Source organism: Cryptomeria japonica, chromosome 4 (assembly GCF_030272615.1).
Source record: "Cryptomeria japonica chromosome 4, Sugi_1.0, whole genome shotgun sequence".
NCBI classification, from domain to species: Eukaryota; Viridiplantae; Streptophyta; class Pinopsida; order Cupressales; family Cupressaceae; genus Cryptomeria; species Cryptomeria japonica.
This window is the reverse complement of record NC_081408.1, coordinates 251,279,384-251,294,339: the sequence shown is the minus strand read 5'-3', so window position 1 is coordinate 251,294,339 and position 14,956 is coordinate 251,279,384. Positions and strand designations below refer to the sequence as shown.

Genomic DNA, 14,956 nt, shown 5'->3' with positions numbered 1-14,956 from the left:
TTGAATTACAAATAATTTAGAAAAAAATTAATTTTCTAAAATCAATTATACTAAAAATAGGTAGAATTAAATTTTGAGAAATAAATGCCTTCATTACACAATAATAAATCCAAAAAAACAAGAACCAATAATTACCGTCCCCAAAAGAATCTGCACAATAAAGTTGATACTAATTGTGTCCAACTGAATCTTTTATACCTCTTTTGAACCCAAAATCAACTTGAGAAGCTGCCTAGGCCATGTGGAGAGGGCACATCATCAGCATCTCTTTCAGGCTGTACCCATCTTCCATAGCAATTACGCACCAGCCCTTTGTTATCCAATTGATGCCAATTAGTGGGCACCATCAAATCCTTCCGCAACATATCAGAGGCCTTATTAATCAAAGCCACATCACGTCGAGCCTCGACTCGAAACGGAGCAGTAGAGCTTTCAAACCCATCCAACAAGTGCAAATACACCTCCAAATTATGACACTTGCCCAGATCAGGGTTACTCCTCAAGAACGGAGATTTCTTGATCTCCAACCCTTATTCAACCCCTACATGTTTATATGACCAAGGGAGAGACTCCAACACATGCCCAATTACTTTATCATATTTCTCCATTCCTTCATTGAACAAAATGCCAGGCATTTTGGGTACCACGTCTTGCTTGCCCACAACACGTAAGACCTTCACGCCGTGCTCCTCCACTGCGTCTTTGAAAGCACCGTTCCCCACTCGTGGAGCCCCAAACGAGAAGACAGTAACGGGAACTTTCCGAGTTGGGTCGTTTGCATGCACATTGACTCCCTTCGCGGCTATTTCAAAGGCATTAAGAAGCGCTAGGGCGCCACCGAGGCTATGCCCACAGATGCTAATGCTCACCTCCTCACCACGCCCCGTGTACAGCGCCACCAAGCGGCGTCTTTCATCCATCACTTGTTCCGATGCGCTGTGCTTGTTGTAGCGGGTGGCGTCATTTTTAGAAGTATAAATACTCAGAAACCCACGCTCCACCTTAATAGCGGTGCACTCGGAGCAGCCGAGGTCACCGACTGGGTGAAGAATATCACGCAGATTCTCCATCCATTCCAGTTGTGTAACAGTGCCACGCCACGCCACGATGATGTCACGCCTCCCAAGGCGCTTCGTCTCCTCATCGGTGCTCACTGCCACGTAGCCCATCCAGTTGGAGTCTAAGCTCCACGGGTCCATTGAATTCGACCGCCCGAAGAACTTGGGCATGTGGACGTCAGACATGGCGTACAGATACTTGCTGACCCGGTAACCCGTGTTCTGAAGGTGTAGTTTCTCCAGCAGCCTTTGCCGGTTGTACCTGCAACTGCCGCAGTACCTGGACTGCGCATCGAAGTCGAAGGCGGCGTAGGTCGCCTCGGCGAATTCCCCGTATTTTACAATCTCTCGCCTGAGTTTTGGACTCGAAGGATCCAGAAGCCCTTCCCAGTCATTGGAACCCTGGTATTTTCTCCAGTCTTGACCTAAATCCTCTTTTGGAGACACCGTTGGGCTGTTTCTGTAAACCTCTTCGAGCCGCCTTGCAAATTTTTGCAATTTGACGGGACTGAATCTGCCCGTCTGCGCAGCTTCTGGCGGCGGCGGATTCACGCGCAGTTCAGCTGTCTTCCGGATCGTGTTCTTCTGCCTCTCCTTCGTTTCCAACAAATCTGCCGCTAGTTCAACAACAGCGGAAACTTTACCGCCATTTAACAGAGATTTCGAGGATCTGTTTCGGGCCGCGAGAATGCGAAGATTTGTGAAAGAAGACGAGGAAACCCTAGAGCTTTTAACCTTGGTGCTCCCGGCAGTCGTGCAGCTGGTCCTCACGAACGGCGTGCGGGTGTTAGGGTTGTATGCCGATTGAATCATCGTTCTGGTAACCTATCTCCTGAAAATTTATCGTATAATCGGATTATAAGAAATGATTTGTACCTATAATCGGATTATAAGAAAGGATTCGTACAGCGGCAATTGTTTTGAACATAAAGAGCACTGGTATTTATAAAGCAAATGGTCCGGGGGGGGGAGAGCTGCGCACCGCGTTGATGTCAAAGTCAGGAATTATGAGCTCTTAGTTCCAACTTCTTTGTCAACTATTCAATTTACGTGTTTGAATAATGAATGATTCGTGTCATTGCCCTATTAGGGTTTACAGTAACGAAATTTGATTTCGTGGTAAAAGAATTGTGGTTTATTGACGAAATTGAGTATTTCTGAATTTTTGTCTATGAAGAATCAAATCGTATTGATTATACACGGAAGAAGAGTTTAAACTTCACTGAAATTCAGTTTAGACTCATTAATTATTTAGATTTGACATAAAATCTTCCACAACTAAAAACTTCAAATCTTCATGCTATTTATCTTTAATTTGATCCTTTACAATTTATAATTGTCTTCCACAAATTTCATTTCATGCGGATACAGTCTCCAAATTGTTTTTTCCGTTGCATTTTAAATTCAAATCATGCGGCCATCAAATTAATCAGATAAATCTGTTTACCTTTATTTAGGGTTGAAGAAGACCACGTGCATGAGAAAACATTTGTAGGTCATAGTCAAGGAAGCCGTCTAAGATTCGTGATTACGACTGAAGACCAGACATTGGCAAAACTGATTTTTGTGGTTTACTGTAAAAACAAAACGTTAGCTTCGCTTTGTAACGTCAAGATCAAATATGAAAGTGCATCTGTAAGGAGTAATTCAAATCTAGGTAGTTCCAACCATCATTTTAAGAGAATCCAGAGAGCAAAACTCATTAAATATGTGTACCGTCATCACCTACGAACGATATACAGACAACTTTCACTCTAACACAGATTTAAATGTTTTTTAACTGGTTTTAAAGAAAAAGGTGTCAGAAGCATTTATTTGACTTTAATTTTAGACTAAAATAATATGGCATTGTCAAAGTTGTTGGTGGTTTATTGTTGAAGTTCTTTGATTAAGAATAAATATATTTATTTACTGTATTCATTCTATTTATTAATTGATCAGCAGAAAATAAATTGTGTGCATTTTCATTGTCTCTCTTAGTTCTTACACTATTAAGAATCGTTTTAACACATGATTAGGTTTTTAATAGAACAAAATTGTATTGTAAAGTTTTAATTTATGATTGGGTCTTTAATGTATATGGTGTTAGCAGTAATCTCTATAGTACTAGAATTAAGTGATCGTTCATATGAAATTTTGATGATTGTATTGGCAAACTATTATAAAGGATCGTGCTCTATGGAAATTTATAAAAGCAAATATTGATCGTTCCTTACCTCCTAACTAAGAAGTAAAGACATGGTATTTGTGCAATTAATTATGAGACATGGTATTTGTGCAATTAATTATTGTATAATATAGATATGATAATAAACTATAAACTAATTTCAAACAGAAAAGTTGTAATATCATGATGCTCATAACATTGAAAAGATAAATTTCAATCCAATTAAATAATGGATGATGTAAAGAATTAACATTTTTGAGACTCTTGCAATTTCATTATTTTATGAATTTTTTTAATTAATAATTTAAATAATCAAATAAAAAATGGGTGGTTAACATCACACTCATGAATCACAATATTTACGTTCTTGACAATTAACATTTTCATCATCTAATGATAAAGGATATGCAAGTTTCTTTTATTGAGTAAAGTAAAATTAATTTAGATTTTCTAGCCTTGACACTATTAAAGGTTGCTAAAAAAATTGCATTACAAATTTAATTACCACTAAAAACACATAAATCACATTGTAAATTCAAATCATTTGAAGTTATAATAAATAAGAGAGGTGGTGTCAATATTCATCCTTCCAACAATTTTATTAGTAGTATGATGTGCATTCTTGATATACTAGGGATTAACCCAAATGCTTTTACATTCAATATGCAACATAGACATAATGGAGGAGAGGTTACCAATTATAACAATAAGTCCATTTATATATGACTAATTTAATTGACTTCTTTCTAAAAATAAAATCTAGATTCTTGAAGGGAAATGACATATTTTCTATAATTTGATTTGCATTTAAAAAAAAAAGTTCTTATAAAAGATGGGTAATATTTTCTATTGTCAAGAGTATATTAGATTAGAGTGCTTGAATGTGAGCTTCTAGATGATATATTAGACTAAGAAACATAACCAAAAATATTAGTCTCTATGAATGCTTTAGAATATTTTACTTTCAATTTTTACATTGATAAAGGGTGAGGGAGATTGTAGGCTAGGACTTGGGAAAATTTAAGGCAACAAAAACATTAGGTAAAACAAAAATAATATGTCAGTGAAAAGACACAAACCCTAAAATTGCAGAGCCGATCAACCAACATTGCAAGGGGCTTCAAGTTGTAACTTAAGGCACAAATGACCTACTCAACAAGTCACTGAGTGAATATAACAAAAGGTAACAAGAACCAACTATGAAATAAGACTTAGACTAAAAATTTACAACCCTAACACATAAAAAGGGGAAACATGAATAGTTACTAGACAAAATCTTAAGAAAACTTTGACAATTCCAACACAACTTACTTCATACATCAGGTTTTTTTAATCTTGGATTGTAGATCACTAAAAATAAATTATGCACTATATAAAACCTCAACTTTCTCCTGCATATTCATGCACTTTCTTCTCTATAAATTTGTGAATATAAAAACCTTCCTTTGTGTATTGCAAGTGAAGTCTCTAAATTACTCTTGCATGGATTTTCCTAGAAGTAAAGACTAGGATTGGTAACTTGTCATAGGTGTAGTTGAAAATAGGTTGTATGACCACTGACTAGATGATGTTACGATAATAGAGTTTAACCCCAACTTGTATGGTCTGATCATAGGCAAAAGTCCCAGGCTTAACAACTGCTAATTGCTATTATTTGTTGTGCAGTAGCAAATGCTCACTATGTGAGATCTTCACTATCCCAATATTTATGCCATTCTCATCATTGAAAGCTGCAAAATTTGACCATTGAAATTTTTCATGCTCTGATGGTAATCGCTAGATCCATCAAATTTTCATATGCTTAATATCTATTATCTCCCATTCAAGCGAAGCTACTAAGGTGGATGCGTCGCATTATTCTTCCATCCACGTGCATTACTCTTTCACGTGACTATCCATCATAGAACTATCATAGAACTATCACTTTCACCATATGATTAAAAATAGTAGAAAATTGATTGATTCAATTAAATTGGGTTGATGATACATATAGGAATGTAGGTAGTTGTAGTTGCATAGCTGTTTGCAGTGTCTAACTATTTATAGCTGTATAATAGAGGTTATTACTAATAGAGACAATGTAATATCTATGCATAGTTATACCAACAAGATTTTAATGTTCAGCAAAAAACTTATTCATAAAAAATAAAAAAATAAATATATTAATCAAATTAATTATATTTTTTGGAAAGCTTATGATAAAGATTACATACTTACAAAATATAAATTTTAAGTGAAGTTCTTTGACCTTCTAAAATGTAAATTAAAAGTAGTTTTTGTCAGCATTTTGATAGGTGCAAAGGAGACTCTATTGCAGACATGATTTAAGACTAGAGGGGTTCTATCAAAGGGGGTTTGATATATCCCTCTTCAACTAATTCCTTCAAATGGGACATCTCAAGGCTCAAATCATTATATTTTTTTTAAAAATGTGACTTTAGGAAAAAATAAGGATGTACCAATTTTATAATCCATTATTGTGGGATCACCCACTGTTGTTGGTTACTCCTTAATTAACCTCATTGTTTTGTTGCATGGTTTGGGTCCTATCAAAAACTCACCTTATTTTAATAAAAAAAATATAAAGACAAAATTAGACACCATGTTGTATATCCCACTTGATTCCACATTGTTTATGTCTATGCTTATTATTAAAATTGTATATTTTTTTAATAGAATTGTGCACCATGTGAGGGAAGAGATGATATTTCATGTTGCATATTATGAAAAAATCAACACAAAATTTAATTTTTGATAACTATTGACTTGAGAATAAGAGTATGTTTTGTATGTTTTGTGTGTTTTTAATCTCAAATTCATTTATAAGCACCTTAGGTAGCAACATGAAGTCTATTGGTGGTTTTTTCTATATTAAGCCTTCAATCTAAGGTTCTAACCAAGGCATAAATAATATGAATTTTTTTTGCACATGGAATATACCTACGTTTCATCGAGGAAAAATGGTTAATGAACAAGAGGATTTTAGCCTCTTTTGCACTCTAAGCCTTGCCAAACTAATGCAACCATAACCGGTGAATCATCAAAAGAGAAATGACCAGCTTATGTAGCAATAGTAACACAATGAAAGCAATAATAAAATATAGAAAGATTATAGAAACAGATCATATTATTGTCTTAGAACCTTCGGCAACCAACCGGTTATCATCATACAATCATCATAGAACATCCGGTAGTCAACCGGTTACATGCCAGATACAATCCATCTAGAACTCTCAGAGTCAACTAGATATCTAATCACGAACCTAAATCCTTATTCTGATCTCTTTTTTCCCATAATATCGTATATATACCCTCCGAAATATATTTGGGTCGGCCACAAAAGATTGCATTTACCAATGCAGGAAAAATGAAACATGTAGTTAGGTCAGCCCTAAGAATGAAAGAAATTCCTTTGGAAAATAACAACCAAGAAGTGTGGATCAACATGAAGGTCGACCACATGCCAAAAAAATCAGACAAGACCCCAAATAGATCCACACACCAAGAAACCACTCTGAAAATGAAGGAAAACCAACTGGTAAACTCAAGAACTATCCCGGAACCCAAAAACAATCAAATCGAAAGCGATAACTAGCCGGAAAAGAATCCAAATGGACTGAAAATATGGAATTAAGAAAATGAACCAAAATGGAAACCAAAAATATGATCTCCAATGAAAAGAAAGCCACCACTAGGGCCTACCAATAGGAACACAAAAAACTACACATAGAACTGAACAAGAACTAAACTGAAAGGAAATATTTTTGGTTGATGCAAGATTGATCAAAGACCGGGGATGCTCCTTCATCAGAAACCCCAGGTAGAAAGAGATGTTCCATGAGAGGCAACTCATTAACAGCAAAAAGGATTCAAGATAAAGACCCCATGCTCATTTATGATTCAAACATCTTCCTTATCTATAAACCTCTTCCTTAACTCCTCTGGAACCTCAAACGGATTCTCTAACTCCCGACTCTCTTTATTTCTCTTCCTTTTCTTCAAATCTGCACACTATCTCTGCTTAATTCTCTCTTTCTTCTGCAACTCATATTTGTTTATGCCACAAGACTTCAACTAGTTAATCACCATAAGCTTTCTACCATATGGTTCTATCTTGTTATCAGACTTATCTATTAGATCCTTCTGCAAACCCATGCCTCCTTCCGATATATTCTCTGGAACTAGTTTCTTAGTACTACAACTTCTCTCAAGACTCAGATTCTTCACCTCCTTCTCTTTCTCCTTCAAAGAAGTCAATGTGAACTTCTTCCCATCCTTCTCAATAGTGATTAGGTTTCTTCTATAGTCATAAATAGCTCCTCTGTCAAACTGCCACGGTCTTCCCAACAAGACATGACAGGCACTCATGGATAAAACATCACACAAGACCTCATCCCTAAAAGGTCCAATATTAAAATTCACCAAACACTGCTCTGCTACTTATAACTTTTGATCATCTTTTAACCAACTTACCTTGTAAGGACAAGGATGCTCAAGCCTCTTCAATCCAAGCTTCAGTACCATCTCCTCAGATACCAAATTATCAGTACTTCCACTATCCACAATAACCTTGCAACACTTACCACCTGATTTGCAAACAGTCCATAAAAGACTCTTTCTCTGAGTAGGTCCGGTATCTTCACTGCTATGCTCCATCATGATTTGAAACATAAGGGATTCTCCTTGCTCTAGTACACATTTAGTTCTGGTAACTTCACCTTCTGGTTCCTCATTTTCCACACAACTTCTTTCCATTCCCTGCTTACATTCATAAAATCTATGTCTGGTTTCTCCACACTTGAAACATTTGATGGGAAATTCTCTGTTGCTACTGCCACTACCTTTCCTCTATGTTTTTTGTTCCAGTTCTTTACTCCACTTAGGTTTTGATTCATCTTCCACATTCTGCTTCTCTATACTCATCTACCCCTTGAATCTCTCCTTCCTTCTAGGGTTATTTGGTTGTCTCCTTCTCACCTTCTCCTCAGTCGTCAAAGAATACTGGTAAGCTTCTTCAACTATGGAAACCCTCAACATACTCATCTCATCCTAAATGTTAAATGCAAGTCCATTTATGTACCTCACCACCTTTTCTCCATCCATCTCTCTATGTCCAGATCTGATCATCACCTTGTAGAATTCCTCAGTATACTGTTTCACAATCATGTTTCTTTGTTTCAGGTTCTGCAACTTCTTGAACAATCCCAACTCATAGTCTGTCGGTATGAACTTGGCCTTCAATATTGCAACCATTTTCCTCCACTGGGTGATCTTCATTTCACCATTCTCCACTGTGTCTCTCTGTAATTCTTTCCACCATAAGGTAGCATGCCCTTTCAGCTTAGTCTATGCCAACCAAACTCTCTGCAGGTCCTTGACATCCTCAAGCTCAAACTAATCCTCCAACTCTTTGTTCCAATTAATCAGATCCTCTGGTTTCAGCGTTCTAGAAAAGTTTGAAACCTCCACTTTATGAACTTTACTTGCTTGCACCATCGCTCTCATAAGTATTTCATCTCTTTCGTCTTCCGATCCTTTAGCCTCTTCCGCCTCAAGCTCTTCTCCAACTTCTTCATATTCATCCTTAGACTTTGGATTCCTCCGCAAACTAGCCAATGCATTTTGGATCTTGTTCCCCATCTCATTCCTGAAATCCTCCATCATCTGCTCTACCCTCCGGGGGTTCATCCTTCTAGGCGGCATCTCCTCCTCTGCTTTGGTGAACTGCCTCAACTCGACAATCTGATTACCGATTTCAATTGCCTCTCACTCGGCGATCTATTGAACACGCATACAACCTACCTCCAATTGGTGATCTGTCCACCCCAAGGAATGCCTCAACATTCGCAACCAACTCTTCCACCAACCGGTTCATAACCCACTTTGATACCAATTAATGCAGCCATAACCGATGAATCCTCAAAAGAGAATTATCTGACTTATGCAGTAATAGTAAGCTAACAAAAGAAATAATAAAATATAGCAAGATTCTAGAAACAGATCATATTATTGTCTTAGAACCTCTGACAACCAACCGGTTATCATCATACAGTCATCATAGAACATCCGATAGTCAATCGGTTACATGCAGGCTACACACCAGATATAATACATCCAGAACTCTCAGAGTCAATTGGATCTCTAATCATGAACCTAAATACTTATTCTGATATCTATTGTCCCATAAATGATTACATAATACTGTAAATATATCCTCCAGAACATATCCAAGTTGGCCACAAAAGATTACATTTACCAATGCAGGAAAAATGAAATGTGTAATTAGGTCAACCCTAAGAATGAAAGAAATTCCTCCAGAAAATAACAACCAAGAAGTGTAGATCAATAGGAAGGTTGTCCACATGCCAAAGAACATTGGACAAGACCCCAAATAGATCCACATGCCAAGAAATTACTTCAGAAATGAAGGAAAACCAATCGGTAAGCTCAAGAACTGTCCCAGAACCCAGAAACAGTCAAACCGGAAGCGATAACTAGCTGAAAAAGAATCCAAATGGACTAAAAATATGGAATTAAGCACATGACCAAGCATGGAAACTGAAAATATGATCTGCAATGAAAATCATGCCACCACTAGGACGTACTGATAGGAAAACAGAAAACTGCACATAGAACTGAACAAGAACTAAACTGAAAGGAAATATTTTTGGTTGATGCAAGATTTCTCAAAGACCGGGGATGCTCCTGCATCACAAACTTAGGATGGTAATCCTAAATATCTTTTAAAGGATAAAAAAGTCAAGGTTTGAAGTGAATCCCCATAGTGTGAATTTGTGATTTAGCTATGGTTGCTATTTTTTGTGGAATACTAGATATAATTTATTAATCTCTTCTTTAGGCAACTAGGTCAAAAAATACAATTAGGGATAAGTTTTTGGTTGAAAAAACCATTGAGATACATTCAATGAATATAAGACACAACATTACCTTAGTAAGACACAATATGTATACTCCTCTAAGGTTTAAATAGTCACGGGATTATAATAGATTCAATATAAGTTCATAATAATGGACTTTACACAATGGTTGGAAAAATTAAACTAAAAAAAAAAGTTTTTGATAAAGATAAACAGGTTTTATAGGGACCTAAAACCCAGAGTATTACAGACCAAGTCCAGTAGCCAACCAGACAATAAAACTATGTAAAACAGGAGACAAACTCCACACAGACCAAAAGCCCAAAAAACCAAAATAGCTAAACCAAAAAAATGGGGCAAAGAACTCAACTAAGAGAGTGGATGAATTCAGTATTTTTCTGAATAATCATCTTATTAATTTTCTCCAAATCCTCCATGATGAATCTGGAGGTTCCCTAGTCTTGGCTCCAACTCCTGGTTGTAGTGCAAGGACTCAAGCTAGTCTTCCCACAAGCAACACTCTGTCTGGACCCTCCAAGGAATTCTTTTTCTACATTTCCCCCAAGGGAGGGTCACTGGCGATGGTCCTGGTTCTATATTCAGTCATCATGGAATTAATTTTTTCCAAACCATTAGCACTATTGTTCATCGCCTACTTACTGATTTCCACTAGATTATTCAGGTTTTCCTTGATCTCACTCACATCCTCTTTTAGCTTCTCAATTCTGTGCTCATGGTCAACCTTCATAGTTTCCACATCCTGAGAAATTTCTGGATCATACTCATGATCTTCTCAGTTTTACTAGGCCCAGGAGATTCCATAAAAGTCTCAACAATTCCTTTAATCACATCTTTCAGGAATCCAATTTCCTTATCCACCCACTTCCAACAGTTCTCCTAACTTCTAATAGCCTCCAAAATTAGATTTTCCAGCACCTTCTCCTCCTTTTTCTTGCCTTTATTTTCCTTATTCACAAACCCTTGTTTCTCATCATCCACATTGATAGGGATGTCCAACATAATCTCATGGTCCAAGACTTTGGACCCACTAGATTTTGTTAATTTCATTTTCTTTTTGGTGGGGTGATCCAGGTCTTGCATTTTGTTGCTGCTTGATTTGAACTTACTTGCTGCCCACCTTGGAGGATTGATTTTACTGTTAGTTCCTAAGGTCACCATAAGCTCCCCTTCTTTCTTTGGTCTATACTCAGGGTCCTTTGTATCCTTGATATCACACAAATCTATGGCAGTACCACTATCATCCTCATCCATCTTTGTATTAGAAACCAATTGCACATCAGGATTAGAGGAGGAAATATGGGTTTTATCCTTGGGGGAGGGTTTCACTTCATGAGCTTGGACGTATTTCATAATCAACAAGATAAGCCCTTCATCAATCACAGGGTTATCTTGGTTTTCAAAATGTTTAACTAAACTATTCTCCAAGGATGAAACCAAATAGAAGGGGATGGGAATAAATCTACCATGCCTAAAATGATTTAAGATAGTAAATGATGTGAGAAAATGCTAGCATATGTACCATCCAGGGTGATGTACCTCATGATGAATTATACCATATCAGCCCAGAGGGAAATCAACTCTTTCTTGTTATAGCCACCATCCACCATTTTTGTAACCCTTTGTCTTTCCTTTTCCTTATCATAAAAGGCATTAATAGCCTCCTCAACTGACTTCCTGTCTTTATAGAATTTTATGCCTTTCATATCCAGAACAGTTACAGTGGCAAGCAAGTTTTGTCAACTTGAAAATCTGCACCAAAGGTAGTCAGCACACCCTTATTCCAACCTTTAACAAAGCTTTCTGTAAAAATGACAGAATGACCATGCAGTCTCTCCAAAAAGGGCACCATCCCACCATCAGAAATTTCCTCCCAAACCTCCTTATTCTTCTACCACTTATCATAGGTCGTGGGTTCAAACCTATTCTTTTCAGCTCCCATTTTGTAGCTCGAGCAAATCAGACAACAAGAATCCAAAAAAATCAAGAGGAAAACAAACCAGAAACTGGGCAAACTGAAAGTTCTAAAACTTCTCAAAGTGGTGATAATTCGAAATACCACCCCAACGGCTCCCATCCCATCATAATTTTTCATCATAAATTTCATTGGAAAGATCGGAGATCTTGACATCATTTCTTGCCAGGTCACATGGAGTTTTTGAGAAAGTTTCCTCTCCTCTCCACCATTTAACTGCCACGTTACCCAATGCCAAGTTGGCCAAATGATCCGTCGGTTTGTTTCCTTACTGGAAAACATGCGAGATCTTGAAATCCTCTAGCTCAACTATCATTTTAAGATAGTTCTTGATTAAGTTTGAAATAGTCCAGCTAGGCACCGTACATCCTTTAATGCATTTGACAATGTTAAGTGAGTCACTTTCGAGCCAGACCTGTTTGAACCCCTCCTTGCTCACCATGTGTAGTCGTATGTAGACAACGTTGGCCTCCACAAAATGGTTAGTTTGGGTACCCAAAGGGAGCGCCACTATAGAGACCAACAAACCCAAATGGTTCCTCGCCATTCCCCCACAACCAACAGGCCTAGGATTTCCTTTGGCCACCCCGTAGATATTAATTTTGATCCACCTTGGAAGGGGTGGATTCCAAGAAACATTCTCTCTGGTATGTTTATTTTTATAAACAAGGATATATATATTCCAACTTATCTTCCACTGCTTGATAGTATCCCATTCCTCCTGGCTAGACTCAAGAGGAGGATCATTTTTCCTACCAGGAAAGTAAGTAAGAAAATTTTCCTTAATAGCATTCCTTATTTTGATAGCCACCACAAGAAAAATGGACTCCATATCTCTAAAAACCCTATTATTTAATTCCTTCCACAAACCCCAAGCAATATGAGGTAGGGATAAGTTTTATAGAATACCAATCACATGGTTGTCATAAGGGCACTTCCATTGGAACCAAAAGTTATGAATAGAATCAAGGGGGACCCAAATAATATTTAGTAGGTTGAAAAAGAAGGCCCAAATGACCCTAGCATAGGAGCAATGTAAGAGAAAATGATCAATATTTTTGGCTTCTTCTTTACATAAAAAACATCTATCAGTGATGGGGATCCCACATTTACATAGATTATCAATGGTAGAGATCTTGTTTTGCATGAATAGCCACAAGAAGATATTAATTTTAGGAATTAAGAGTTTATTCCAAACTCCAGCCCAAAAGGGGGGAGGAGAAAAAGACCTGGTGATGATTTTGAAAGCATCTGCCACCAAAAAATGCCCTGAGGTAGAACCATTCCATATAACCACATCTTCCACCATAGAGGATGGAATGATGATCAGGTTCAACCAAGAATACAAAGGAGACAAAGAAGCATCCAAGGTTCTGAGGTCCACCCAAACTCCATTACTAATATAATCCAAAACCCAAGTTCCAATCAGATTAATGTATTTCTCTTTGAATTGTGAAGCCCACACCGAACTAGACAAAGGTCCCTCTCTTGTCCACCAATCATCCCAAAACCTTATAATTCTACCATTTCCTAGAAACCATTGGCTTCCCTGAGAAATAATGCAAGAGGATCTGAAGAAGTTATTCTAAAGATCAGAGACAAAAGTCGGGAGGGAATAATTTTGTAGCATTCTTTGGAAACCATGAATTTGGTATTTGTCCTTGAAAATATCAATTCATTCATTGTTCTCCTTTAAACATCTCCCTAGATACTTAGCCATTAAAGCTCTATTAAAGTCTCTCAGATGTCTAATATCTAGGCCTCCCCTTTTTCTAGGCAAACAAACCTGATCCTCGGTGACCAAATGAAGCCTACTCTTGGATTTCTTGATTTTATTGAGTGAAAATGGTCAAATTTCAAGGTTGACCGATGCTCAATCCTACAATAGAGTTGTATCCAAATAAAAGAATAATATCCAAGTAAGCCCTTACTCTCATATTAGTTTAATGTTCTTAGGTTTGTCCTGTAAAGATTAAACTCTCAAATGCCCTACTTTCTAAATAATATACCTCTACCTAATAATTCAAAGCTAGTTTGAGAGCTTCACATCTTTACTTGAAAGGTTTTTACCTTGGAAAATGATTGTACGAAAATAAAATAGATGTATATATAATATTTATTTCAAATGCAAGCTAAAATAGACTAATGTGAGGAAGAAAAAGTGTGAGCCCAAGGTGATGTCAACATGGTTTCATGATGAAACTCTTAGATATGGCTTAATAGAGAACTTTGTAGAATGGATGCATCGATATTATACACAGATGATGTATAAGGATAGATTACCACACAACTTCAATAGAAGAGTGACATTGACAACATGTCATGATGATGTCAACATCAAAGAGCTAGATTCAATAGAAGGATATTTGTGTAGAACATAATCCAAAATTATGAATTACTTATTCAATTCTTTCATACCAACAAATGATTGAGAAAGTAGAGCATGACAATAGGTGGTAATCAAGGATGAGATAGTTCAAATCAAGGCCTAATACCAAAAGGATTTAAGATAAATAGGTAGATCTCAAAGTTATCCAGGGAAACAATGGAGATTTCATGGTGATCAAAGATGCTCAATACCCTAGGGCCAAAATATAGGAGCATTTTGAATACAAAGGATTGAGTTTTATGAGTTTGAAGAGGAGTTAGACGATGAGATGTTCAATTCTAAAAATATTTTAAAAGAGATTTGACTTCAAAAAACTATTAAGGATTAGAGCTTGACGATGGGATATGAACAATACAAATGGAGGTTCGATACTTTAATGTTAGGAAAAAGTATAAGACATCAAAAGGTTTTAGAACTTGGACAACTAGTATGAAAACATGACAAGTGTTACAAACCAACCAAATCTTTATA

The 14,956-nt window shown here is 36.8% G+C and overlaps 1 protein-coding gene across 1 annotated transcript; it reads right to left on the bottom strand.

Annotated features, from left to right (window-relative positions):
* Positions 1–99: 99 nt before the first annotated feature.
* On the bottom strand, positions 100–1,956 carry LOC131874760 (phospholipase A1-Igamma1, chloroplastic-like). Its single transcript, XM_059218676.1, has one exon. The coding sequence runs from the start codon at positions 1,869–1,871 to the stop codon at positions 531–533; it is 1,341 nt and encodes a 446-aa protein (XP_059074659.1). The 5' UTR covers positions 1,872–1,956; the 3' UTR covers positions 100–530.
* Positions 1,957–14,956: the final 13,000 nt, after the last annotated feature.